This window comes from Eschrichtius robustus, chromosome 12 (genome assembly GCF_028021215.1).
Source record: "Eschrichtius robustus isolate mEscRob2 chromosome 12, mEscRob2.pri, whole genome shotgun sequence".
Lineage (NCBI taxonomy): Eukaryota > Metazoa > Chordata > Mammalia > Artiodactyla > Eschrichtiidae > Eschrichtius > Eschrichtius robustus.
The window spans coordinates 1842571-1870368 of NC_090835.1; the positions used below are offsets into that span (position 1 = coordinate 1842571).

The 27798-nt window shown below is 54.6% G+C and overlaps 2 protein-coding genes and 1 long non-coding RNA gene across 7 annotated transcripts in view; 2 read left to right on the forward strand and 1 right to left on the reverse strand.

Moving 5' to 3' along the window:
* RAB7A (RAB7A, member RAS oncogene family) overlaps positions 1–2531 on the forward strand; it is a 106679-nt gene extending 104148 nt beyond the window's left edge. For all 3 annotated transcript variants that reach the window (XM_068557476.1, XM_068557475.1, XM_068557477.1), the window contains exon 6: positions 1090–2531. In XM_068557476.1, the coding sequence (XP_068413577.1) occupies positions 1090–1185 (96 nt within the window). In that variant the 3' untranslated portion in view covers positions 1186–2531. The remainder of the gene's footprint in view (positions 1–1089) is intronic.
* Positions 1832–24131, reverse strand: LOC137773082 (uncharacterized). Of its 3 annotated transcripts, none has more exons than XR_011075638.1 (3): positions 24054–24131; positions 2273–2485; positions 1832–1926 (listed from the first exon to the last, which is right to left on the reverse strand). It is a non-coding gene; the product is annotated as an uncharacterized lncRNA (long non-coding RNA). The 3 variants fall into 3 exon arrangements; XR_011075637.1 differs by lacking the exon at positions 24054–24131 and adding an exon at positions 23091–23179; XR_011075636.1 differs by lacking the exon at positions 24054–24131 and adding an exon at positions 13350–13695.
* Positions 24132–24737: 606 nt separating this feature from the next.
* On the forward strand, positions 24738–26149 carry H1-10 (H1.10 linker histone). The gene has a single exon (XM_068557474.1). It carries the CDS (start codon positions 25088–25090, stop codon positions 25727–25729), a length of 642 nt encoding a protein of 213 aa, XP_068413575.1. The 5' UTR covers positions 24738–25087; the 3' UTR covers positions 25730–26149.
* The last annotated feature ends 1649 nt before the right edge of the window (positions 26150–27798 follow it).

Here is a 27798-nt window from a genome sequence, read left to right on the forward strand (position 1 = left end):
CACCCTCCCCCCAGATAAGACCTTAATTGAGATTCTGATTGGAATTGCAGTACAACCGTTGTATTAGTCTCTCTGGGTGCCTTAACAAATACCACAGACTGGGTGGCTAAAGCAACAGACTTTTATTTTCTCTCAGTTCTGGAGCCAGAAGTCCATAATCAGGGTGCCAGCAAATCCTATCTCCCGGTGAGGACTCTCTGTTAAGACAGAAAGTAGCTAGGTGTGTGTGAAGGGCTGAGGGCATCAGATAGGGTCCGGGGTGGCTGCCGATGGTAGACTTTCTTCTGGGGGTGGCGGAAGTGTCCTGGAATCAGGGCGTCGTGGCGGCTGGCACTTTTGAATATACTGAACAACACGGCACACACACACTGCTGTTGTATTCAGTAGAGCTTTTTTAAAAAATACGTAGTCCTGGAGGTTGTTACTTTTATAGCAATTGTGAATGGAATGATTTTTCCTAGAGAACTTATGATGGATAGAACCAGTCCCTGCTTTCCCAAATCCTTGAACAGTTCCTGATGCGCAGGTGCTCAGTGTTTAAGTGACAAATTACTTTTCTGCATCAGGAAGTAGAAAGCTGCTCCTCACTGGAAACATGCTAATCAGCGGAAGTCCCACTGAACTGACCCCAGTCTGTGTCCTGTGATCCCCACAGACAGAGGGATCCGTCCTCGGCTGGGCTCTGCGTGTGCAGATTTGGAGATAAGAAGAGGAAGCTAGACCCTGAGTCCAGGAAGATGAGAGCAGATAGGGGGCTGGAGGAGTGCCCAGGAACCTTGTGGAAATGCCGGCTCAGAGCGGCCAAATCCAGCCCACAGGAGCGTCTGCCTTCTTGTCAGGCGTTGGTAGAAGCCTCCGGAGCAGGTGGTGGCCCCCAGGCTGACGTCACACGGAGGGCACGTCAGCCCTGTCCTGCCTGCTCCGTGTCACCTTGCCCCGTCTTCCGCTCACTTGGCCTTGAGCGCCTCTGCCAGGGCCCTCGCTTCACTGCTGGGCCTGCTCCGCGCCCATGCCCCCCATCTGCCCGGGCTGGGCTCGGGAGTCTCCCCGAGCCTGGACTGACCAGCCTGTCTGTCTCTCCCTGCCCAGGAAACGGAGGTGGAGCTGTACAATGAATTCCCTGAGCCCATCAAACTGGACAAGAACGACCGGGCCAAGGCCTCGGCGGAAAGCTGCAGCTGCTGAAGTGGCAGAGAGCAGAGCACAGAGTCCTTCGCGATCCAAGAACACACGTAGGCCTTCCACCACGAGCCCCTCTCCTCTCCACACCAACAGTCATCTCTCACATCCAGCTGCCAAAAGAACCCCCAAACACAGTCTCCCCTGCACACACACACACACACCCCTGACACAGACTCACTCCACAGCCCAGGCCTGTGACGGCTCCATCGGGGTCCCTGCGCCAGCCCTCAGATGGCAGCAGGATGGGCCGGCTGCAGAAATCGTTCCGGTTTGGAGTCGGCCTCGGAGGCTGCTGCTTTTTGTCCACTGGAGAGAGAGAACTGTTTACAGTCAACCCGTGTCTAATTAGTTCTGGTTTTTTTTAACTGTCTTGTCTTTTTACCCCCCCCACCCCCCCACCCCCGTGAAGGCTACCACTTGGGAAGGCGGGTGCCCTGCGCTTCATTACAGGCTCACACCCAGTCTGATAAGGCTGAGTTTTGTATGTATCTGTTAATGCTTGTTACTTTTAACTAATCAGACCTTTTTACAGTATCCATTTATTATGTAATGCTTCTTAGAAAAGAATCTTATAGTACATGTTAATATATGCAACCAATTAAAAGTGTATAAATTAGTGTAAGAAATTCTTGGATTACGTGTTTAAGTCCTGTGATGCAGGCGTAGAGATGAAGGGTTGAAGCCTGTCTGGATCGCAGAGTGTTCAGCCACTCAGATTGCAGAAATCCAGCTGGAGGCAGTATCCTGTACAGTAGACACGAGAATCATGTACGCCTGGAGGCAGTATTCTGTACAGTAAACACGAGAATCATGTACGCCTTTTAATCAAAGACTTAGGAGCCAAAAAGCTTTTCATCTCTCCAGGGGGAAAACTGTCTAGTTCCCTTCTGTATCTGAATTTTTCCAAGAGGTTGATTTGCATAATACCATGGTGTGTGCAGTGGAGAAACGGCTGTTTCAGAAATATAAAACTCTGATTTTTCTTTTTTTTCTCTGCTCCACACTTGGAAACACCCCTATTAGATCAGCATCCACGTACAAGAGGGAAAGGAAAAGGAAAATCCTACCAGACCTGTCCTAGTGACTTTACCTTTGTTCTGGAAGGCGCTCCTTTCGGGGCTGTGGCATCCTTAGGTGAGCAGACCTCCTCTCCTTCTTCCCAGTACAACCCGCCATGCCTTCCCCGTGTCCTGGGTGTGGAGCCAGGCAGCTGTGCCCCAGGACCTGCCCGCATTGTAGCTTGCTTCTCAGAGCACCTCCCTCTCTCCAGAGGCCTGCATTCTAGGGTGTGGGCCGAGTTCTTCTGTAAAGAGATGAACGTGATGCCAATAAAATGTAACAAGAACAAAGACCGTCTGTCTTCGCCCTGTCTTTTTTCCCTCTTCCAGACTCGGGCTCAGGAGAGACCCTGTTAGCTAATCACTGCCGCTGCTTTTTCTGGGCCCGCAGGCCTCTGAGGCAGAAAGGCCTTCTCCTCTCCAGCCCCGCACTACCTGTCCCTGGCTTTTGTCTTTTGCATTTTTAATCACAGTATTGGTGGGGGGGACCCTGCATGGAGAGAGCATTGTCCCTTTAGAGGAGCAACCGCGAGCTGCTGGTGACCCATGGACCACCCACAGCCTGTGAGTGTGACTCGGCCTTTGTGCTGTCTTGTTTTTTGACTGGCGTGGTTGCTAATGCTGTGATGGTCGGCCATCACATAGTTCTGGAGTTCTGATTTTTCACAGGACAGGAAGATCTGGCCGCATCAGCCCCATGTTCCAACATAGACAAGCGACAGCCGGGACTGAGTAGATGCCGCCCGGAACCAACTGTGGGAACTAGTCATGCTTCCCGCAGCAGGACAGTGTAGGCTTTGCAGACTTAGCCTTTGGATTCTACTTGGGGCCACTTCTCAAGCCCCTCAGTTGGTGTCTTTCCCCTGCTGCTCTTGGCTCGTACTTGACGTGTGAAAGTACCGTCCTCAGGAGCTCGCCGCCACAGTGCCGCCGCGGCTAGTGGGGCTCACCCCTTCTGGGGCCCTGCACCCTGGGCTGGGCTTGGTGGCTATGCTGTTTGGCCTCGAGAGAAGCAGCGTCCTTCCCAGCTGGCGGCCCAGTGCTGGGCCGTGCTGTGTGGACCAGGCTGCTGTTCTCAGACCGGGTCCCTCTGGTCCTAACCCTGAACATGACGTGGAAATGGACTTTGACCTCTGACCTCAACCATGCCCTAAAACTGATGATCATCCTTACACTGACCTGCTTTATTTTTTTTTTTTAAACGTCTTTATTGAAGTATAACTGCCTTACAATGGTGTGTTAGCTTCTGCTTTATAACAAAGTGAATCAGTTACACATATACAATATGACCTGCTTTACTTTACTTTGAAATGAGCTTGAACATAACCTTGTGGCCCTGATCCCAACCGTAGCTAGCTGATTCGAAATTTGACTTTCAACCGACCTTGACTCTGTTCTCAGCTTCATCTTGTCACCGACAATCATCCTAAACATGGTCCCCCTAGAAATGACCTTGAATCTGACCCTCCTCCTGACCCTGTCATATTCCAACTTTGAAGTCAACACTGAACCCTACCGACCATGACAACCTTACTCCAGCCTGAGACTAATCCATGTGATGTCCCGTCAGCCCAATGTCTGGCTGACCTTGATCTCACCTTACGTACCTAAACTCTACACATACAGCTCCACTTAGCTAGATTTGGTTTCTCCACAGTACGAAGTAAGGCTGAGACTGAACTCTGCACTAATACAGCGTCTTTTCCCATAATCCTAAGAGTCAGCATCAGCACGTGCTTCTGAGAGAAACAAGTTTGCTCCAGCAAGCAGTAAGATTTGCTCTTGAGGAGAATGGGATTTGGAGTGTTTGCACTAATGCAAATTCTTTTCAGTAACACAGTTAAGTTCGTTTGAATTTGCTGTGCCTCCCGGTAAGAATGTGAATTGAGACGAATGTGTGCTGCTGTGTTTACGTTCATCTCACTTTGTTCTAACAAGAGGAAGTTACTTTTGAGAAGAATGGGAATGATTTGTTGCACGGATACAAATTCATCTCGGTAGTACTCCTCAGCTTGATCCAAACCCACTGTCGCCCTGTGAATGTGCATTGCTGTGCCTGCGTTCAGTTCACTCCAACAAGCTGTAAGGGGTCTGGGACTGACTTTGTTGCACTGATGGGACTTCTTATCAAAACCTCTATTCAGATTGGTCCTAATTTCTCCTACCTCTCAGTAAGAAAGTGCCTTTAGATGAAGGTGTGTTGCATTGCTTCCGTTCATGCTAGTTAGCAATAAGGTTTTATCTGTGAGAAGAATGCCTGAGGCTGAGCTTGTCTGCACGTAGTGCTTTCCACTAGCACTAGTTAGATGAATGTGCCCTAGAGCTGAATGTAGGTCCGTCACGGTTTACGCTGACCTGCAATGGTTGAGACTAAGCTTGCTTACAGTAATACGGATTCTCCCCATTACCACTAATTAGACTCATCCTAATTGGCTCAAGCTCTCAGCAAGAGCTTGCTGTTGAGGTGAAAGTATAGTGCTGAGTATATTCATCTTGTTTCATTAATCCTGACCCAGACCCTGATTCTCAGCCAGATACACTCTGAGGTTGAACCTCTTGCCTTGTCACGACCCTAAGATCTTCCTGGACCTCACAGTGATGTTGGCACTTCCTTGCTTCCAAATGACCTGACCACATGATGTCCTAATTTTAGGTTGACTTCCTACTTTGCCTCAAACCAGATGTTTATCTTGAAACTGATCTTGAGCCTGACCCTGACCCTGATCCAGTCTCTCACCCTATGGATATGTGTTCCTCGTGAATTGCCCTAATTTTTACCTTGTCCTGAACTTGACCCTGTGTCACACTTACGTTACAACCTTGGAATGACCCTCCTGATGCTGCACGTTAACCAAAGCCAGAGCTGAACTGGTCCTTGAATTTGATCATCTTGAAGTTGACCTTGAAATTGACCCTCACCCCTGATCCAGATCATGCTGCCAATGTCTCACATTGAGAAACTGATTTTAACCTTGAACTTCTCAAGTCCAATCTTGTCCTTCATACAGGATGTTCCTGACCATAATCCCCTTGAAGCAACCTTGGATGGATAAGCTTTCAAATTAACCTGGAACCTGACCTTGATCCAGTGTTCTGTGCCTCGCTCTTTTCAGCTTGATCTTGAACTTCACCTTGAACCTGTTGCACTGAAAATCACCTGGCCTTAATCCTCCTTGAATTTCAAATATGCAAGAGCTTGACCTCACATTTGAAAGTGGCCCTGTACAACTCAACAACAACAAAAAGCCCAGTAGAAAAATGGGCAGAAGACCTTAATAGACATTTCTCCAAAGAAGACATACAGATGGCCTACAAGCACATGAAAAGATGCTCAATATCACTAATTATTAGAGAATGCAAATCAAAACTACAGTGAGGTACCACCTCCTACCAGTCAGAATGGCCATCATTAAGAAGTCTACAGGAATTCCCTGGTGGACCAGTGGTTAGGATGCCATGCTTCAACTGCAAGGGGAGCGGGGGTTCAATCCCTGGTCGGGGAACTAAGATCCTGCATGTGTGGGGGCAAAAAATAAAAAAAAAATTTAAAAAGAGAGCTGTTCTTAAAAAAAAAAGTCTACAGATAACAAATGCTGGAGAGGGTGCAGAGAAAAGGGGACCCTCCTGCACTGTTCGTGGGAATGTAAGTTGGTGCAGCCACTGTGGAGAACAGTATGGAGGTTCCTCAGAAAACTAAAACTCGAACTACCATATGAGCTGGCAATCCCACTCATGGGTGTATGTCCAGAGAAGACTCTAATTCAAAAAGATAACACGCACCCCTATGTTCACTGCAGCACTGTTTACAATAGCCAAGACATGGAAACAACCTAAATATCCATCGACAAATAAATAGATAAAGAAGATGTGGTACATAAATACACTGGAATACTACTCAGCCATAAAAAAGAACACTCCAAAAAAGAACATTACGGGCCAATATCTTTGAATATAGATGCAAAAATTCTCAACAGAATATTAGCAAACCGAATCCAACAACACATAAAAAAAAAGATCATACACCACGATCCCAAGTTTGAATCCAAGTGGGATTTATCCCAAGTTCACAAGGACGGTTCAACATTTGCAAAATCAATGTGATATACCACATTAACAAAAGAAAAGTCAAAAACCAAATGGTCATCTCAATAGATGCAGAAAAAGCATTTGACAAAATTCAGCATCCATTCATGATAAAACCTCTTACCAAACTGGAATAGAGGGAACATATCTCAACATAATAAAAGCCATTTATGACAAACCCACAGCCAATATAATAGTGAAAGCCTAAAGGCCTTCCCGCTAAAATCTGAAACAAGGATGCCCACTCTCACCACTTCAGTTCAACATAGTACTGGAAGTCGTAGCCACAGCAATCAGACAAGAAAAAGAAAAGGTATTCAAATTGGAAGGGAAGAGGTAAAACTGTCATTATATGCAGATGCTATGATACTATACATAGAAAACCCTGAAGACTCCACACAAAAACTACTAGATCTAGTAAATGAATTCAGCAAAGTAGCAGGATACAAGATTAACACTCAAAAATCAGTTGCAGGGACTTTCCTGGTGGTCCAGTGGTTAAGACTCCACCACCCTTCGACTGCAGGGGGCATGGGTTCCATCCCTGATTGGGGAAGATGGTGATACTACCCAAAGTAATCTACAGATTTGATGCCATCCCTAACAAAATTCCCAAGACATTTTTCACAGAAACAGAATAAATAATCCAAAAATTTATATGAGACCATGAAAGACCAGGAATTGCCAAACCAATCCTGAGGGAAAAAACAAAGCAGGAGGCATAACTCTGCTATACTTCAAACAATACTACAAAGCTACAGTAATCAAAACAGTGTTGTATTGGTACAAAAACAGACATACGGATCAATGGAACAGAAAAGAGAGCCCAGAAATAAACCCACACACCTATGCTCAATTAATCTTTGACAAAGGAGGCAAGAATATACAATGGAAAAAAGACAGTCTCTTCAGCAAGTGGTGTTGGGAAGGTTGGACAGCTGCATGTAAATCAGTGAAGTTAGAACACTCCCTCACACCACACACAAAAATAAACTCAAGATGGCTTAAAGGCTTAAACATAAGACATGACACCATAAAACTCCTAGAAGAGATCGTAGGCAAAACATTCTCTAATGGGACTTCGCTGGTGGTGCAGTGGTTAAGAATCTGCCTGCCAATGCAGGGGACAGACAGGGGTTCGAGCCCTAGTCCAGGAAGATCCCACAGGCCACAGAGCACCTAAGCCTGTGTGCCACAACTACTGAGCCCGAGCTCTAGAGCCTGCGAGCCACAACTACTGAGCCCACACGCCACAACTACTGTAGCCCGCGTGCCTAGAGACTGTGCTCCGCAGCAAGAGAAGCCACTGCAACGAGAAGCCTGCATACTGCAAGGAAGAGTAGCCCCCGCTCACGGCAACTAGAGAAAGCCCACGCACAGCAATGAAGACCCAACACAGCCAAAAATAAAATAAATAAATTTGTAAAAAAAAATTAAAACCAAAAAGCAAATTAAAAAATTAAAAAACCCAATTTAAAAATGGGCAGAAGACCTTAATAGACATTTCTCCAAAGAAGACATACAGATGGCCAGTAGGCAAATGAAAAGATGCTCAACATCTCTAATTATTAGAAAAATGCAAATCAAAACTACAATGAGGTATCACCTCACACTGGTCAGAATGGCCATCATTAAAAAGGCTACAAATAACAAATGCTGGAGAGGGTGTGGAGCAAAGGGAACCCTCCTACACTGTTGGTGGGAATGTAAACTGGTGTAGCCGGTATGGAGAACAGTATGGAGGTTCCTCAGAAAACTAAAAATAGAGTTCCGTATGATCCAGCAGTCCAATTTTTGGACATTTACCCAGACAAAACTATAATTCAGAAAGATACATGTACCCCAATGTTCACAACAGGATTATTTACAATAGTCAAAACATGGAAACCACCTAAATGTCCATCAGCAGATGAATGGATAAAGAAGATGTGGTACAGGACTTTCCTGGTGGCGCAGTGGTTAAGAATCCGCCTGCCAATGCAGGGGACACGGGTTCGAGCCCTTGTCCGGGAAGATCCCACATGCCGCGGAGCAACTAGGCCCGTGAGCCACAACTACTGAGCCTGCGCATCTGGAGCCTGTGCTCCGCAACAAGAGAGGCCGCGATAGTGAGAGGCCCACGCACCGCGATGAAGAGTGGCCCCCGCTTGCCGCAACTAGAGAAAGTCCTCGCACAGAAACGAAGACCCAACACAGCCGTAAATAAATAAATTTAAAAAAAAAACACTATGATCTCAACTGATACAGAAAAAAGCATTTGAAAAAATTCAACTAGAAAGTTTCTGCAGTGGAAGCCATGAACACAATGAAAAGACAACCTCCTGAATGGGATAAAATATTTGCAAATCCTATAGCTGATAAGGGCTTAATATCCAAAATATATTTAAAAACTCATACAACTCAAAAGCAAAAGAACAAACAACCCAATTGAAAAACGGGCAAAGGATCTGAAGAGACATTTTTCCAAAGGAGACACACGGATGGCCAACGGGGACGTGAAAAGATGCTCAACATCACTAATCAGGGAAGCCAGTCAAGACCACGATGAGATATCACCTCACACCTGTCAGAATGGCTATTTATCAAAGACAAGAAGTTAACAAGTGTTGGTGATGATGTGGGGAAAAGGGAACCCTTGTCACCGTTGGTGGGAGTGGAAGAGAGGATGCAGGTTCCTCAAGAAATGAAAGACAGAATGATGCACCGCACGTTAGTGGGGAACCTGGTGCTGAACCGTCTGCAGACGAGCTGCTTCTGGGTCGGGCCTCGAACGCGGCAGAGCAGCTCCCTCGCCACGATCTACTGAAAGTCAGCCCTCGACACAGGGGTTTGTGAAAAAGTAAAACAAACAAATAAGTAAATTAAAAAAATAGAAGTATCAACCCATCCGGCAATTCCACTGCTCAGTATGTATCTGAAGGAAGTGAAAACACAACTCGAAAGACGGCTGCACCCTCACGGTCACCGCAGCACTAGTCACAACGGTCACGACATGGAAACAACCTGGGTGTCCATCAACAGACAAACGGATAGAGAAGATGCGGCACACGGATGCAATGGACTCTTACTCAGCCATAAGAAACGAAGGAAATCCCGACATTTATGACATCGTGGATGGACTTGAGGGCATCAGGCTAAGCGAAGTAAGTCAGAGGAAGACAAATACTGTGTGATCTCCTTGATATGTGGAATCTAAAAAATAAATAAGCCAAACCCACGGACACAGAGAACAGACTGGAGGTTGCCAGAGCTGGCGGGCGGCGGGGGGGGGGGGGGGGTGGGGGTGGGTGAAATGGGTCAAGGGGGGCAGGCTTCCGGTTACAACGTTGGTCCTGGGAATGTAACGTTCGGGATGGCGACCAGGGTTCATCATACTCGACTGCATATTTCAAAGTTGCTGAAACAAGCTGTCTTACCTGACGCGCGGCAAGCCACAAGCTGAGATGCCGGCCGAGGTCGGCAAGCCGAGCGAGGAGACAGGAGAACAAACGCCCCGGCAGGCACGGGGCCCGGGTGGTTTCGGGAGAAGGAATAAGGAAGCAGGGCGGCGTCTGCGCGTGGGGTGCGTGGAGAAAAGCGATGGAAGAAGGGTGTGGGGGGGGGGGGGGAAGTAGGCTGCCGGCCTCTGCAGGTTCCAAAGGCCGCCCCGGGGACACCTGCGCAGGCCCAGTTGGAGGGCCGGCGGTCCTAACCGGTTTCAACCGGCTCAGCTTCAACCGGGTGCAGCTGACTCTGGGCTTCCGGACACTGTTAGGCTGCGTGGAGGACACACGCAGGTCTTTCTGTAGCAACAATTAAAACCGCCTTGATGAGTCAAGGCAGGTTACAGGTGAAATGGATTTAACTAAGCAGCCCCTGCAGTTTCACTAAGAGACTAGACCTTAAAAGTTCTCATCAGAAGAAAAAAAAAATTTTGTAACGATGTATGGTGACGGTTTTGACTACACTTACTGTGGTGATCATTTCACAATATATACAAACAGCGGTACACCTGAAACTAATATCATGGTATGTGTCAATTATATCCCAGTGTTTAAAACTTCAACACCTTTTTGTGATACAAACACTGGGTAAACTAGCAATAGGAGGAAACTGCCTCAACATAATAAAAGCCACATATGAAAACCCCACAGTCAACATCATACTCAGCGGTTAAAGACTGAAAGCCTTTTCCCTAAGATCAGGAACAAGACAAGGAGGCCCCCTTCCATCACCACATTCCACAGCGCACTGGCAGTTCTATCCAGAACAATTAGGGCAGAAAACAGATAAAAGGCCTCCAAATTGGAAAGGAAGACGTAAAAGTATCTTTGTTCACAGATGGCACAGTCTTATATGTAGAAAACCCTGAAGAGGGGCTTCCCTGGTGGCGCAGTGGTTGAGAATCTGCCTGCCAATGCAGGGGACACGGGTTCGAGCCCTGGTCTGGGAGGATCCCACGTGCCGCGGAGCAACTAGGCCCGTGAGCCACAACTACTGAGCCTGCACGTCTGGAGCCTGTGCTCCGCAACAAGAGAGGCCGCGATAGTGAGAGGCCCGCACAGCGCGATGAAGAGTGGCCCCCGCTTGCCGCAACTGGAGAAAGCCCTTGCACAGAAACAAAGACCCAACACAGCCATAAAATAAAAATAAATAAATAAATAAGTAAATATGGTTAAGAAAAATATATTAAAAAAAAAAACTAGATGCTTAAAGTTAAATTTAAAAAAAAAACCCTGAAGAGTCCACAATATAATTAGAGATGATAAACTACTTCAGCAACATCGCAGAATACAAAAATGAACACACAAAAATCAGCTGCATTTCTATATGCTAACAAGAAACAATCCAAAAAAAATTAGGAAAATAATTCCATTTACGATAGCATCAAAAATAATAAAATATTAGGAATAAATTTAACCAGGTAGGTGAAAGACTTGTACGCTGAAAAGTACAAAGCAATGCTGATAGAAATTAAAGACCTAAATAAATGGAAGGATACTGTGTTCATGGATTGGAAGTTCAATAACTGTTAAGATGACAAATAACTTCCTGATTCAAAACTTAATACAAAACCACTGTAATCGAGACAGTGAGGCACTGGCATAAAAACAGACATATACACCAATGGAATAGAACAGAGCACTTGGAAATGGTATATATATGGTCTGTTAATTTTCAACGAGGGTGCCAAGACCATTCAATGGGGAAAGAATAGTCTTCAACAAATTGTACTGGGGAAACTGGATAGCCACACAAAAGAATGAAGTTGGACCCTTACCTTAACACATATACAAAAATTAACTGGTAATGGATCAAAGGTCTAACTGTTGTAGCTAAAACTATAAAACCCTTAGAAGAAAACACGGGAAAGTTTCAAGACACTGGATTTGACAGTGACTTCTTAGATATGACAGCAAAAGCACAGGAAAGAAGAAATAGGTAAGTTGGACTTCATCAAAATTAAGGACTTTTTTGCAGCAAAAGTTAATATCCGAACATATCCGAACGTATCCGAACTTCTACAACTCAGTAACAAAAAAACAGGGCAATTTAAAAAATGGTCAAAAGACTTGGATATCTGTCCAAAGAAGATACACCAGTGGCCAATAAGAACATGAAAAGATGCTCAATGTCACTAGTCATTTGGGAAATGCAAATCAAAGCCACCTTACACCCAGTAGTATGGCTATTATTCAAAGCAAAACAAAAGGGACTTCCCTGGTGGTGCACTGGTTAAGAATCTGCCTGCCAATGTAGGGGACACGGGTTCAAGTCCTGGTCCAGGAAGATCCCACATGCCCTGGAGCAACTAAGCCTGTGCGCCACAACTACTGAGCCTGTGCTCTAGAGCCCGCGAGCCACAACTACTGAAGCAAGTAGCAAGTATAGCAAGTTCACAGCAGCATTATTTGCGATAGCTATAAGGTGGAAACAACCCAAGTGTCCATCAACAGATGATGGGTAAACAAAATGTGGTTTATATATGTATAACGGAATAATATTCAGCCACAAAAAAGGAACAAATTCTGAATAATGCTGCAACATGGATGAACCTTGAAGCCATTTTGCTAAGTAAAATAAGCCTGACATAGAAAAATAAATATTGTATGACTTCACTTAGATGGAGCTAGAATAGGAAAATTCCTATCAACTGAAAATAGGATAGATGTGGGCAGTGGGGGAATGGAGAGTTACTCTTTAGTTGGTACAGAGTTTCTGTTAGGAATGATGGAAAAGTTCTGGACATAAACAGTGGTGATGGTTGCACAACATTGTGAATAGATGTCATGACACTGAATTGTATACTTAAAAATGGTTAAAATGGTAAAAAGTTTGTTATGTGCATCTCATTTTTGTTTTTAAAAAAAGGGAAAAAAGGAAACTGCCGAGCTAAAAAAGTCAAAGGCAATTAGTGTCTGCAGCTCACGAAACCTGAAAAGAAGGCTCAGCCTCACAGAACCCCAGGTGCCCCTGCCTCTGCCCGCAAACAACCTCCATCCTCTGTGATGTCCCTGCGAGGGTTGCCCTTTCAGCAGGAGCGCTCGTGCGTGGGCAAAGCCACACCGCACACAAGACAGCTCTGCCAGCTCGACTTCTGCTGCCACTCCCTGGTGTATATAGAGAACACGACCTTCTTCCAAGGTGTGGGAAGGCACAGTGGGGTGGGGCTATTTCTTTGGCCATCAAGCTCTAAAAGAGCCAGTGGGCAAGGCCTGCCAGCCTCACTACCTGAAGGAGGTGGAAGCGGAGGGGGCCAAAGAACAGGCACCCCTCCCTCCCCTGAGAAAGGCCCCAGACTCAGATTGCCCCCCGCCCTTGGAGTGGCTCTCACCCACCCAGCATCCCGGAAGCTGGGAAGCCTGCCCCTGGACCACGGGGAGCCCCAGGGCTCACCTCCTCCTGCTGGGGGCAGGGCAGCGTCTCCACTGCCCCGAGGCAGGCATTCTTTCTCTGGTAATGCCCTAGAATCCCCCGGAAATCCTAGTGCCCATCAATTATACCCCAATAAAACTGGAAGAAAAAATCCCCATGCCTGGGCCCTACCTTTGGCACTTTGGATTTCACTGTCCTGGGAGAAGGCGCTGGTGTTTTGTTTTGTTTTGTTTTGTTTTTTATTTATTTATTTATGGCTGTGTTGGGTCTTCGTTTCTGTACGAGGGCTTTCTCTAGTTGCGGCAAGTGGGGGCCACTCTTCATCGCGGTGCGCGGGCCTCTCACTATCGCGGCCTCTCTTGTTGCGGAGCACAGGCTCCAGACGCGCAGGCTCAGTAGCTGTGGCTCACGGGCCTAGTCGCTCCGCGGCATGTGGGATCCTCCCAGACCAGGGCTCGAACCCGTGTCCCCTGCATTGGCAGGCAGATTCTCAACCACTGCGCCACCAGGGAAGCCCGGCGCTGGTGTTTTTTAAAGCTCACCAGGTGATCTGAGTGTGCAGCCAGGTTAAGAACCACTCTTCTGGATTGTGACCAATCAGCAGAGGCCGTGGCCCAAGGCTCCTTAGGGAACTAGGAACGGAGCCGGCGTCACCGTGGTCATCGTGTTCCAGTGTCCGTGGTCCTGCGAGATGACGGGCTGGCAGCAGACAAGTATTAGAGGGCGGAGCAGTTGGTTTCTATTTCTGTTGTATATGTTTCTGGAAAGGGGAAGAGAGAAACCCCCTTCCCTTCTCAGTCAAGGCCTGAAGCCCAAGGAACTACCGTCACACGCCCCTCACTGTGCGCAGGAACCGTCCGCCTGGGAAGTCACACCTGGATCTGGAGGAGCCCAGGGCTGACCGCTGGAGCCCCAGAGCAGGGCGCGGGCTTGCGCACAAACGCACGTTGCTGGTTAGCGCATAAGCCGTCCGGAAAGGGGCCAGGAACTAGGTGCAGATTTTCAGGGCTGAGGTTGGGAATCTCAGCGCCGGGGCGGATGCTGCCGGAAGCTGCCTTGGAAGCCAGGCTGTTGCGCTGCTCTTCCCACCCTGACCTCTAGGTTCAAGGGGTGGGAGGGGCTTTTGAGAAAGTCGGCTCCCAAGTCTGGGGCCAAACTCAAAGCGGGAAGAGAGCACCGCGCGGCTGGCCTGGGACCTGGTGCTGAGAGGCGCAAAGACCCCCGCCTCCCTCTCCATCTCCTTCCAGACTGGCTGCAGGATCAGTTTGGTAAAGAATCTTTGGGCAGCCCTTGCTCCTCAGGGAGAAGCAGGTGAGGGAGGCGGGCCAGGCAGGGTCCCGCCCTGAGGAGCCCCCAGCTGGCCAGTAACACGGAGGGATCTCTGGGGCTCAGGCACATGCAAAGAAGAGCGTCCAGGGGGTCTGCTCACAGCAGGCTTAAGTGGAGTTTTCATAAGATCATGGGCAGACAGGGCTGAATCTGTGCTGAAGTCCAGGCAGGCCAACCCTGAGCTGCAGACGTGCCTTGTTTTACTTCTTACAATTTTTTCTTTAATCTAAATTTTTAAATTTTTTTATTTATTTATTTTTGGCAGCGTTGGGTCTTTGTTGCTGCGCGTGGGCTTTCTAGGAGTTGTGGCGAGCGGGGGCTACTCTTCGTTGCGGTGTGCGGGCTTCTCATTGTGCTGGCTTCTCTTGCCATGGAGCACGGGCTCTAGGCGCGCGAGCTTCAGTAGTTGCAGCACGAGGGCTCAGTAGTTGTGGCTCGTGGGCTCTAGAGCGCAGGCTCAGTAGTTGTGGCACACGGGCTTAGTTGCTCTGCGGCATGTGGGATCTTCCCGGACCAGGGCTCAAACCCGTGTCCCCTGCATTGGCAGGCGGATTCTTAACCACTGCGCCACCAGGGAAGCCCTTTAATCTGAATTTTGAATAATGTTTAAAGAACAAAACAAGAGATTATATACTAAAAAATACCGTTTTGCCACTTCTCTTCAGAGTATTTTGCAGCCCGGGGCCTGCCTTCTACCTGGCATAGCAGCGGGGGCTGGGCTCATTGCCCCCTTATGGGCCCACCGTGCCCCCCAGGTCACCAGTCCCTCGCAAACCATCTCAATCATTGATATTTTCTACCTGGCCAGGTAGGCCTGTAAGTCTGTGAACCCTGGGACAGATAAAATTAATGCTTTTGTCTTCTGTTTTGGTTTGGACTTTTGTTTTTTTGTTTCCTGGGACAAAATTTGAATAGAAAAGCATCCCAGACAGGTGGACAAGAAAGGCACAGAGGTGTGCAGTGTGGTGGTTCCACGTGAGGACAGATCTCTGGTGGTTTACCATCAGGCAAATCTGCGAAGCTCTGGTCCCCAGTGTCCGGTGTCACCACAGGGGCTGGTGGTGTGGATTCCTGACATACAAAGGCCAGCAGGTGCCGACTGTACAGGCCTTGAAGGCAGCATCAGGAGTGGCCAGTGAGGACCAGTTAAAAGGTCACTCTGGAAGCCAGCTCTAGTGGTTGGTGCAGTGGCAGGTCAGGTGTGCACCAGCTGTCACTTGGCCATATCCCGGGAGAAGTCAGCTTTCAGGTTAGCCAGTCCTCTACTGGGGCTGTGGACACCTAAAAATCTGTGCAGGGTGCGGGTCTTGGGAGGAAACCAGCAGTTGGTCTCCTTGGCAGGCGTAGATGTGGCCTAGGCTGTTCTCTGAGCCTACCAGGCAGAGGTCAAAGACCGAGGTCAGCTTTGCAGAGCTTCTGCCATAGCCTGGCTGGGATCTGTGGGGGCAAGTGGTCCCCACAGCGGGACGCCTTCCCTCGTGGCTGCCCGGCGGCGTCGGGGGGAGCCTTGCAGCGTCCTTCACAGACCCTCATCTCAGAGCCTCCTCCAGTGCAGCCCCGCAGGGAGTGACCAGAGGGATCTGTGCCCAGGGGACGAAGTCCTGGGGTCTGGCCTCGGCGCCACCCCAGGGGAACCTTAGCAAGGCCTCAGGAGGACCTGTGGCAGGAAAGCTCCAGTGCAGGTCCTGGACCAGCAACAGCACCCAAGGGTCCAAGCTCTCCAGGCTTTGGCTCAATTCTTTTCCCAAACCTGTCCCAGCATCGACCCTTTGTTAAACGAGAGGACTCCCCCGCCCCTCCCTGGGCCTGTCGAGAAGGGGGTCTGGGGGTCCGCGTGTTGACATGCGTCTCCAAGCTTTAGGAGCCGCGCAGCCGGTGGGCTGTTGGGAGGCGGGCGCGCGGTCTCCATGGAGACGGGGCGGGGCGCGCGCCCAACGCCCGCCGCGGGCCGAGCGCAGTTGAGCGCAGTTACCCGCCCGGCCGTCCAGCCGCACCGGCGGGGCGGGAGGGAGGCGGGCGCGGAAGGGCCGGGGATGCGGGTGAGACCACGCGGCGCGCCCCTGAAGCCCGGAGGGGACTTGGGCAGCCGAAGACGCAGAGGCTGGGCGCCTGCTCCCGCTCCCACTGGCGCAGAGACGAGCTTCCTTTCCGAGCATCCCGGGGACCTTTTCCGTTCAGTCCCCTCCACAGCGATTGACCCCAGATTGACCCGGCCGTGGTCGTTGCTCACCCTAGGGGTGAAGACTGTCCTTCCCGAGAACTGTCCCCGCTCCCCACACAGAAAGCTGCCCCAAGCTCTCCCGTTTGAAATGCTAGTTCCTCCACTGGAGCAAACTGCTCACTCGTCGAAGGCCTAGGGTAGGGGGGAGGGCAGGGCAAGGTGCTGTCTTGGCCCTAACCCCCAGGCTCTCCGGACGCGCAGGTTAATACCTTGGGCAGAAAAAACGAGCCGAATCTCTGTACTCCCTGTGAGGGCCCTTTCTCATTCACTTATTCAAACAAATGTTTACTGAGCATCTACCATATGCTAAGTACAGAGAATTCGGTGACCCACACACCAGACAAGCTGACTCCAGGTGGGGAGGAGAGACTAGGCTGTAAATGCAAAAGCTCAAGTAGTGATAAGTGCTTTAAAGAAAAACTTGTCAAAGTGATGGTGAAAGATGGGGGTGGGTGGCCCTACTTCAGACGGGGTGTTTAGGGAAGGCTCCCCTGAGGTGTTATTCACCTGACTGGCAACAAGGAATAGGGCCTGAGAGTCCAAGGAGGAGGGGACAGCAGCACAAAGACACCGCGTGGGGTGGGCCGGCTGTCCAGGGCGGGGACAGGAAGGCAGGCCGCATAAGGCCGTGGAGAGACGTTTGTATTTTATTTTAAGTGTGATGGGAAGCCGCCCGCGTGTTTGAGGGGTGGGCAGGATCTGATGGGGTCCAATGGGGGCTTTGAGAAAACCTTGGCCTCTGTGAAGATCTGGCAACAGGGAGATCCACTCTGAGGCTTTCTCAATCTTCCGGGGCAGATGGTGCCTAACAGGCAGGTCCAGAGTGAGCTTAGATGCCTGAAGAGTGCTTGGGCCTCCTCCGGCTGCCCTTCTGCTGTTCCCTGGCTCCGGGGCCTGGCCCGGATGGAAAGATTCTGCACCCAGACAAGGCTGGAGCTTGGCGAACACCTGTCCTCATCCTGGGACCTAGCCTTGGCCTTGCTGTCCCTCCCCCGCCCCTGGCTAACTGGACAGATGAAGGGTCAGGAGGGGCAAGAGCGCTGCGCTGGGAATCAGAGTTGGAGCGCAATCCAATGGCACCGTGTGAGCCCTGCCTCTTCTCTGGACCTCAGCTTCTTCACGTAAGATGGGGACAGGGCAGACAGGACGACAAGACAGGGTCTAAGGGTCCTTCCCACATCGACGGTCCCAAAGCGTTCAAGAATTAATATCAGATTAGAGGGAAATAAAGTAAGGGAACTCATTTTTGGAGAGCCAGCCGTTTATGTCAAGCTCTAGACTAGGTGTTGGTCTGGTGGCTTTTGTTTCCCCCTTTCACAAATATAATTCTGAGTCCTGACGGACCTAACTCCTGAGTTTGGAGCTAGATTCCTTTCTAGATTCTCATCATTCAATGCTACACAAGACAGACAAGGTCTTGGGGGTGGGGGACAGATGCTAAAATAAAAGATACTTTAGCTACAGAAAACTTATGAGAAAAGGAATCAGGATGACAGGACTGAAGGAGCTGATGGAAATCAAACCAGGGGTGGGAAGTGGGCTCCGGGAGGGAGGCCGCGGGGAGGGCAGGGGCGCCAGGACATAAAGTCGAAGAGGTCAGCAGGCCCAAGTGCTGCAGGCCAGTCGGGGAGTCCTGGAGGGTCCTGAGCGGGGAGGGCGGGGGCCCGGGCTGGGGGGTGGCAGCCCCCCCGGACAACGGCAGTTAGGGAGCAGAGTCCCAGCCTCTCAGGGCAGCTGTGAATTGTTCTTGACCAGGAGAGAATGTCGGGATCGCCAGTCACACTGACATGAGCGTCTGCGAGCCTCGCAGGCCCCGCGGGCTCTCGGCTCGGCCCTGGGACCGCGCAGACTCGCACTGGGACGGGAAGCCCGCCAGGGTTTGACTCCCATCTCATTCATTCAACCAATATTTATTGAGGACCTACTACGTGCCAGGCCTCGTGCAGCATGGGTTGACCAGGTCCCTGCTCTCCTGGGGGTGGCAGGCATGAGAAAGCGATAGGTGGTGTAAGACCAAGTGCTAGAAAGTGGGGTGGGGGGGGCCGCCTTGAAATGAGGTAAACAGCAAATGCTCTGCCATCTCTTCCTGGCCAGGGGTCACCGGGGACCTTACCCAGTCTCTCCTGGGTCCCGGTTTTCCGCCGCAGGCAGAAACGCAGCCCCGGCCGCACAGGATGGGTGGATGCCCGGCGCCTGGGCCCAGGCTGCTCTCGCCCCCTTTAGGGCTTTGCGGGTCCCCCCGCCCCGGCCCCCGCAGGAGTGTCTCCACAGCTGAGGCTGCTTGTAAGAAAGGAGATAAAGCCATGATTCCCTTGTCGGCGCCTCTGCCCCGCAGGGCGACGGTGGAAGACGGTTCCTTTGTCTGTCGGGTTTTGTCCTGGTCGCCGGGGGCCCTCCCCAAATGGTCTCTCTATCGCAAACCCGCCCGGGCTCCTCGGGCCTCAAACCCCCGGGCCTTCTGGAGAAGAGATGTCAAGCTCTACCACAGCCCAAGGCTGGAAGACAAGTCTGGCCTCGCCCACTGGGCCGGCTCCCTCCCCGGGGGCACTGGAACGGGCAGCCTGGGTTCCAGGAAACCCCTGCCCCGCAGACAGGGGGGCCGGGAGCCCGCGTCTCCTGGGCCAGGAGAGTCGCCGGCTCCCCTGTCCTTGAAACAAGGGCCCAAACGCCCCCCAACTCCACTGCTCCCCCCAGGCCTGGCCCTGCCAGGCAGAGACCCCCGCAGGGGAGGCCCCTGGGGAGGCTGGGCTGGGCCGAGGCCGAAAGGAAGAAGGGCAGGGGAAGGTGGGGAGGGCAGAGCCAGGCTGTGAGGGGGGCAGGATGCCACGTCCCTTCACGCCCCCAAAGGCTGGTGGCCACGGCCCAGAAGAGACGGGGTGTCGGGAAGCCCTGAGGAGGCGGCCAGGTCACGGGGGCTGGGGGGATGGCGGTGCCTGAAGTGGGGTGGGGAGGTGGGGACACACACAGGCCAGGCTGGGGGGAGTCACAGAAACCGGGATGGGCGCTCACGGGGGACGCGGGTGCGGGGAGGAGGGGGCGCTCGGAGGGCTGCACGGTCGGGGGGCAGCAAGGCTTAACTCGATTTGTAACAGTGAATCTGGCGGCTAGTTCTGGCCTCGTGAACAAAGGACAGTCACGGAAACACCTTAGTAACAGCCCCGCCTGCCCCGCAGGAGGACACGACCAGACGGCTGGCGCTGCAGCCATTCAGGACAGGCCACCTGGACGCGGACCCGGTGCCCAGAGTCAGCGACACGCAGCCCTGTGCGCGCACAGCTCGCGAGCTGGGGGCAAGGGCGGGAGCTTTGCTTTCACTTCTCATCCTTATACTCCCGTTGGGTTTTATACCACAAATAACTTCACCAAGAAAAAAACTACCCAGCACTTAAAGAAATGAAAGGAGAGAAAAGTAAAAGTCCTGGAGAAGGTCCCCAGCTGGGGCAGGAGCGGCAGAGGGAGGTGGTGGGACCCCTCCTGGAGCCGAGCCACTGTTCACGCCCCAGGGTACGGGCTCCAGTCTCCACGCCGCGCCTCTGATCAGCACTGCAGGCCCGTCTCTAGGTTGGGGTCCTTACTCGAAACCCACGTTCCTCAGTCCCCCGGAGGGGGGCCTCCCTCACTGTGACCCTGACACACAGCGCTAGGCGGTGGCAGGTTCCGCCGGGGTCTGGCTCCTTCCACACTGAGTAGCACCTAAGTCCCTTCTTGACAAACTGCACGTTAAGGACAGCAGCACCTTGGGGGCGTCTGCAGCGGGGGACCCTGCGGGGAAGCAGAGGTGGTGGGCAGCCGGGGCCCCCGGGGACAGGACAGGACGCGGTGGCAGCTCAGTGCCCCGCTCCACCTCCTCTAAGCGTCAGCATCAACTCGTCCGCTCCTCTGATCTCAGCCTCCCGCCTGGCGGTCCCGCCCCCGCCCCCGCCCCGCCTCCCGCCCCCGCCCCGCCGCTGGCCCTGGGGGTGAGGGGCCAGAGGCCCTCACCACAACCCCATTCAGGGCTTCACAATACACATTTGCATCTTAAAGGCAACCTCCCCACAGTCTCGTCTGGTGAATTCCCCTTTGTCTCCCCTTAAATACTGAAAAGCACTTAATGCCTCTTATTTACATTTTAAACCCCAAACTGGGCCCAGCCCAGGCTAAGGCTGGAGCCAACCTCTCAGTTTAAAGCACCTTCTGGGGAGACAGACCCTTTGGCCTCTTAACTGTTACCCCAGCAGCCCGGCCAGAGCCGACTGGGCCTTTCCTACAGCAGGCTGGAGACCCCACAGCCCTCTGGGCCTCCCTGCCCGGGACTCCTGCCCAGGCTGTCAGAAACACTCCGAGGTGGAGGTGCCTCTGTTTGCCCTTTTGTGCGTGTACCCCTTATACAGATGGCAACACTGAGCCCGCCCGGGACCCAGGCAGGTGGGTCACACAGGGAGTTTGGGGGAGGGGAGCTCCTGACTCCCAGAGTCCACCTTCCTGCTGCTGCCTCGCCAAGCAGGGTGTGCCCGGGGCTGGGGGCCGGCAAGGAGCAAGGCAGACCCAGCTACGCTCTCGGAGCCCCCCCAGAAATAGGCAAAACAGGGTCAGATGATCGTAAGTGCTATGAAGAAAATAAAGCAGAGCAACGAGACAGGAATCCCAGAGAGGCGTCTTGGCCCGGCTGGCCTGGAGGCTGCACTGAATGGGTTCTGGGTGAAAGGAGCTAGCCACACAGCAGGTGCGGAGGCCCCAAGGTGGGAGCCCCTGGTGCGTGGGAGGAACAAAAAGGCCGGAGAGGGAGGGCGGCAAGCGCAGCGGCTGGGGGAGAAGTGCACGCAGGCACCTATGGGTTGGGGGACAGGGGAGAGGGAAGAAGAGATGAGGAGGGGCCCATGCTTTCTGCAAGTCTGGGGAGGAGCAGGATTGCAAGAGAAAATGGGGAGTTTTTGTTTCAGCGATGACACAGAAGAGACGCTTTTTAGACGTCCCAGGGGAGGCCGCAGGCAGTTCGTGGCCGCCTGTTAAGTCGGGAGAGAGACAGAAATGGGCGCCACCAATGTATGGGTGGTGTTTGGAGCCCCAGGACTGGAGAAGCCTGCCTAGGGAGAGTGGACCCGCCCAGAATATGCACCCCCGGCCCTGGGGAAGGGGTGGCCCTCTCCGCCAGGCCCTGGCCAATTCCAGGTGCTCCTTTTCCCGTATTTTGGCATTTTCCCATTGGCCACGTGAGGCCTTCCCCACCTGTGATGTCCTTAGAAGGATGGCAGGGGGCTACCCAGGAGCGTTTGGTTCAAGAGGCATCCCTTAAGGCCTAGAGCCCTGGAGAACTGGATAAAGCTACTAACTGCCACCCAGGCCTCAGTGTCCTCACTTGTATAATGAGGTCACTGGCAGGAAATCACCTCCCTGCCCACTCCCAAAGCCTAGAATTAGTCTCCCTGAGCCCTGGGCCCCAGGCAGCAACCCCCTCTGTGCAGGCCAAGGAGCCCACCAGGGCCGGTGTGGACTCTTGAGCCTTGTCTGCTGTGTCCTCCCTGTGGTCTGGGCCACACTGCCCTGCCTGCGTGTGTCCATTCTCTGCTTTGATTCCTTCTCTCCTCCAGTTACGGCAAGAGAGCCTCCCAGCACCCCTCACTGAACTGTTACTCAGGCCCCGCACCCTCTGCCCACTCCCCCCAACCCACCCCGGTCAAATCTTCCGATCTTTTAAAGGGAAATCTGGAATGTGGACTGCATTTTTACTGACATCGCCTGATTTTTAAATCCTGGAACTAATTTAGGTTTTAGTAAAACACCAGACGAAACAGGCAGGGTCCAGGCAGAGGGTCTCAGAAGCCGGCTCTGAGGATCAACCAGCTTCCTGAGGGAGCTGCACTGGACAGACCGGCCCTTCTTGAAACTCTCTCCTCCTCGGCTTCCAGGACACCAGCCACGCCTGGCCCTCCCTTCCTCTCTGACCGGTCTTCCTCTGTCTCCAATGGGCAGCCTCCCTCTCCGGCCAGCCCCACGTCCTTCCTTCCCTTCCGATGACCCGGGGAGACAGCCCTCACCCCGCCTGCTACTGCAACCAGCTCCAAATTCGCATTTCCAGCGACCTGCCCCCCTCCACGGCGACGGCTGGGCAGGCTTCGGTCAGGGGTCCTTCGGGGGTATCACCCTCTGCTCTCCCTTTGACCGTTCAGAGACCCAAGCTGGAGCCCCTCTTGGCAGTCAGCCGGGTGCCTTGGGCCAGCTCTCGTGGGCGCCCCTGCCCCACTCCACCTCAGTGCGCCCGGGTCCTCCCGGGAGGGCCACCACGCCCACCCCCAGCACACCCACCCTCTGCGCACTCCCGGGGCTTCTGCTCCCAGGCAGACCCCTCAGGGGCACGGGGTCTAGACCTCGCTGCTTCTCACCCTGCATCTTCGGAACCCGAGGTCTTTGCTCAAGCCATGCGGTATCTGCAAGCTCCTTGCCACTGCTCCCCATTCCTCCCAGGGCTCAGCTCTCACAGACCCGTGTGTCCGCCCCCCCCTCGCTCCCCCCCTCCCCCAGTTAGGAACTTCGGATGGTGTTTCATCACCTGGGCTGGGCTCGCTAAGCGGCCCTCCTCCCTGGGAGAGGGGCTTGGCCTTCTCTGCAGGAGCCCGGGCTGAGATCCATCCTCCCTCTCCTACGGGCTGTACTCTCTGCCCCCTTTTGTGGCTCAAGCCCCTGACCCCCGCAAACACCCCACCAGCCTCAATTTCCTTCTCCCCTGGGGCTTATTCCCCAGCTTGTCGGAAAGCAAATGGGGGCCGGACAAGCGCTGTGACGGGGGAAGCACAGACCGCTCAGGGGGCCTGCTGGGTCAGAAGGCCCGAAACGCGCCCCGCTTTTTTGGCTCTCACGGCCTGCAGCTCTCCTCACCCCTGGAGCTCAAGTCCAACCCGCCCCCCCCCCCCCGTCCCACCCCCTCTCCTCCATGCTCGGGCCTCAGGGGACTGTTTATCCTGCCGTGGCCGTAGGATCCGGGCCTAAATCACTCACCCCAAAGGGATCCTCCCTCCTCCCGGAGCGTCTCCCCGTGGCCTCAGCTCCCCAAGTGGGGGCTCCTTTGGCTTCGAGAAAGATGGTCCAGCGCCTCCTCCGCACCCCCAATACTGGACACAGCGGCAAGGCCACCAGATTTGCACAAGCCTCCGCCTGGTACCCGGAGAGGGAGCCCCCGCTCTCAACTGCGCTCCCCACATGGGAGGGGGAGGGGTGTGGCCCGGAACGAGGAGCAACTCCCCTCCCCCATCCTCTCCGGGAAACCGTCCGGGGTCCGCGGCCTCCCCCTCTCTCCCGCCGGAGCCACCATTTGGCTTTGGGGGGAATGGTGGAGGCTGCTCACCCACCATAAAATGGGGCCCTTGTAGCATCTGCGGCGGGGGCGGCGGCTAGGAAATGTCCCCAGAGAAGCACCTGCGGTCCTCTCCGCCGCCTCCCGCGTCCTGCCCAGGCCCCCGAGGCCTAAGGAGACCCCGGGCGCGCAGGGGAGGGCGCCAGCATCCGCTCTGCCCTTGCACTCTGGCGGAGACCCCCCTCGAAGACGTCCCGGCTCCCTCCACACTGCCCCAGCCGACCGCGTGAGGGCGTGCCCTGTGTTAGTTCGGACAAATTAAAGCGCGTCCAGCGGGCAGGCCCGGGCCCCCCCGGACGCGGTCTGGGCTTGGGGACCCGTGGACCACTCTTGGCTGACGACCGCCGAGCTCCGGGCCGCGGGGCCTCCCCGGGGGCCCACGCTATTCGGCCCTAAACGGGGTGCCCCCCTCCTCTCGCGCTACCGCAGCCTAGGGTGCGTCCCTCCGTTCCCCTCTGCCGAGCCCTCCCTGGGCGCGGGCCGCCTCTCCGCCGTGCCGCAAGCTCGGGCCCTGTCCGGGGCGCACGGCGGCGAGCGCGGCGGCGCCGGGGAGGCGCGGTCTGGGAAGCCAGCGGCCGGGGAAGGGGCTCCAAGAAGCACAAGTTGGCGCTGGCCCCGGACCAGGCTGTTGTTGTTCTCAACGTGGTCCGCCGTAGAGCCATAAAAGCGGAGCGGGGCGCCCTCCTCGCTAGAGCCCAGCGCGCACGCCCAGCAAGCTCCGGCGGAGGCGGCAGCGACGCTCGCGAGGCCGACTAAACCCGCTCCGACGCGATCCCCGCTCTGACTGCCTCGCGCCGGACTCCTGCGCTCCGGCCGCCCCCGCGCCGGCCCCGGCTCGGGACCCCCGCTCCGGCCGGCCCGGCCCCCACCCCAGCCCTGCCGCCCGGCCCCAGGCACGGCCGCGGCCGCTCCCGCCTGGAGCCGCCGCGCGCCCCCAGCCCCCCGGCGCCCCCGCGGCCCCTCGCCTTCCTCTTCCCGGCGCGGCCCCCGGGCTTCCGCGCCCCGCCCGCCACCAACCCGCTCGCCACCATGTCTGTGGAGCTGGAGGAGGCCCTGCCGCTGACGACCGCCGAAGGGGCGGCCAAGAAGGCGGCTAAGACCAGCGGCTCGGCTTCGCTGTCCCCCTCCAAAAAAAGGAAGAACAGCAAGAAGAAGAACCAGCCCGGAAAATACAGCCAGCTCGTGGTGGAGACCATCCGCCGCCTGGGCGAGCGCAACGGCTCGTCGCTAGCCAAGATCTACGCGGAGGCCAAGAAGGTGGCATGGTTCGACCAACAAAACGGGCGCACCTACCTCAAGTACTCCATCAAGGCGCTGGTGCAGAACGATACGCTGCTGCAGGTGAAGGGCACGGGCGCCAACGGCTCCTTCAAGCTCAACCGCAAGAAGCTGGAGGGCGGCGGGGAGCGGCGCGGAGCCCCGGCGCCCGCCTCCGCCCCGGCGCCTGCTGCGCACAAGGCCAAGAAGGCGGCCCCGAGCGCGGCCGCTGCGCGGCGCGCGGACAAGAAGCCCGCCAAGGGCCCGCAGCCCGAGAAGCGCTCGCACAAGAAGGGTGCCGCCTCCAAGAAGGACAAAGGCAGCAAGGCCAAGAAGGCGGCAGCCGCGGGCGGCAAGAAGGTGAAGAAGGCGGCCAAGCCCAGCGTGCCCAAAGTGCCCAAGGGCCGCAAGTGAACGCGGGGCCCCGGCGCCCACTTTTCCACCCCGAGTGCACGTAGGTTTTGCGCGGGGCACCGGCCCGGGCCGCCGTGCGCGCTTCGACTTACGGGGACCCGGCCCCGCGCCGACCTGCCCATCCCCCGCGTGGGAGCGTTTTTTTGTTTGCTTTAGATTTTTGAAACGGCCCTGGCGGTGCCCCTATTGGCTCTCGCCCTTGGCAACGGCTGTCGCCTTGGTTACCGGGCACCGAAGGCCGCGCCGCGCCTGCGCGCGAGGACGAGGATGGCCGCGCAGCCCTTCCCGCCTCCGCCCTCCCTGCCTCCGGGCGCGCGCCGAGCAATCGCGCGGGGCGCGGGGCCGCGCGGCGCAGCTTTTTCTCGTCGCCTTTTTTGGGACACAATAAATTGGGCACAATAAATTGTTTAAACCTTTGAATCGCTCTTGTTTTCTTCCGAGTGGAGTAGGGTTGGGCGCGGCCGCCTCGGGGCTTGGGCTGTTTGGGGGGGGGGGGGTGGGTCCCCAGCACCCCGGATCCGTTAGAGGTGCAGGCCCGGAGCCCGGCACGAGCGGGGGCCGGTTGGTCCCCAAGGAAGTGCGGAGTTTACCTTGGTAGATGGGCAGCTGGGTCCACCGCCTGGGGTGGGGTGGGGTGGGGGAGCGGGGGCTTTGCGGGGTCTGCGGGTTAGAGACCCTCAGGTCTCACAAAGTTACCGCACGCTGGGCCTTCACCGAGCTTACTGACTCCGAATTCAGATGAGGCTTCGTGTTGCTGTGACAGGGACAGTGGAGCCGGGTTCTGGTTCACTCATCACTAACTGAGGTGTAGTCTGAGCAAGGCTCTGACGCTCCCGGAGCTTGTAAATTAATCTGGAGTGCACACGGGACCCAGAGGATTACAAATTGGCAGGAATGACCTTCAGCCCTGGGACACCCTCCCACCCTTTGCGTCCAGCATATGGAATAGCTGTGCCTCTAGTTGGGCACTAGACTTGAAGCCTATTCTGACAGATGTTCCTGTGAGGGGACAACCCTGCAAAACAGGGAGAGCCCTGGAGCAGTGGAAAGCCAGACAACATTCTAGGATAGTGCACACGCACAGGCCAGGCTGAGCAAGTAGGTGAGGGCTTCAGGGGATCTCCGCTGGAGAAGAGCCCCTGGCCAGCAAGTGACCCTGCCCATGGCCTGGCAGCCACTACCCTCCTCTGGCACACAGGCTGGGCAACAGGGCAGACCCTTCCCACATTGGGCAAGTGGCCAGCCAGTGCCACTTCAAGTCTCTCTCCACCCTCCTGCAGGCTCTCCCCACTGCTTCCTGCTGCAGGGAACTGCACGGCCAGCTGCCAGCGTGTTATTGCCCTGCCCTGGCCTGGGCCCAGGGGACCCAGCAGCGGGCCGAACCAGCACAGGTGCCTGCCCTGCCCAAGCTTCCAGTCAGTGTGGGAGAAGGGGGGAGACAGAAGTCACAGGGGTACCACATCATTGCCCTCAAGGCAGAAGCTCAGAGAGAGACACTTGAGAGCCAGATGGGGCCCTGATGTGGCTGGCATCAGGGCAAAGGCTGTTTTCAACTCTTGGGAACTCCACCCACCTTGCCAGCCCGTATCCTGGCCACTTACTGATAAGTAACAGCTTCATCTACTTTGCAGTTTTGATTTTGGGGCAGTGTGCCCCGTGCCCTGCTGCAGGGCCACCGTGCCAGCCTCAGCCGGTCCCAAGCTGCCTGCAGAGCCAACCAACAGGCCACCAGCAGGGAGCAGCAGTGAGAGGCCGCAGCCTCCCCAGGGTTCTGGTGGATGGTGCTCCTGACCAGCTAAACGGGAGCCCTCCCTTTCCACACCCTCTTTCCCTAAACCAGAAACCCAAGCCCAGATGCCACCGGGGCTCACCCCAGCTGTCCAAGTCAGCATCTGAGGCTGGGGCCTGGGGCTTGGGTTTCTGACCCTCTCCCAGGTGGCCCTGAGGTTCAGAGAGGGTTGGGAAGGGCGGCAGCGACCTGGGCGTGTGGACACTGCTCCTTCCTGCCCAACCCTTCACACTGAGCCACCTCCCCTTCCCAGAGTCCTCCCTGACCAGAGCCCCACCCC

Coding starts and splice junctions, on each gene's coding strand:
- H1-10 (XM_068557474.1), top strand. CDS start 25,088: ATGTCTGTGGAGCTGGAGGAGGCCCTGCCGCTGACGACCGCCGAAGGG.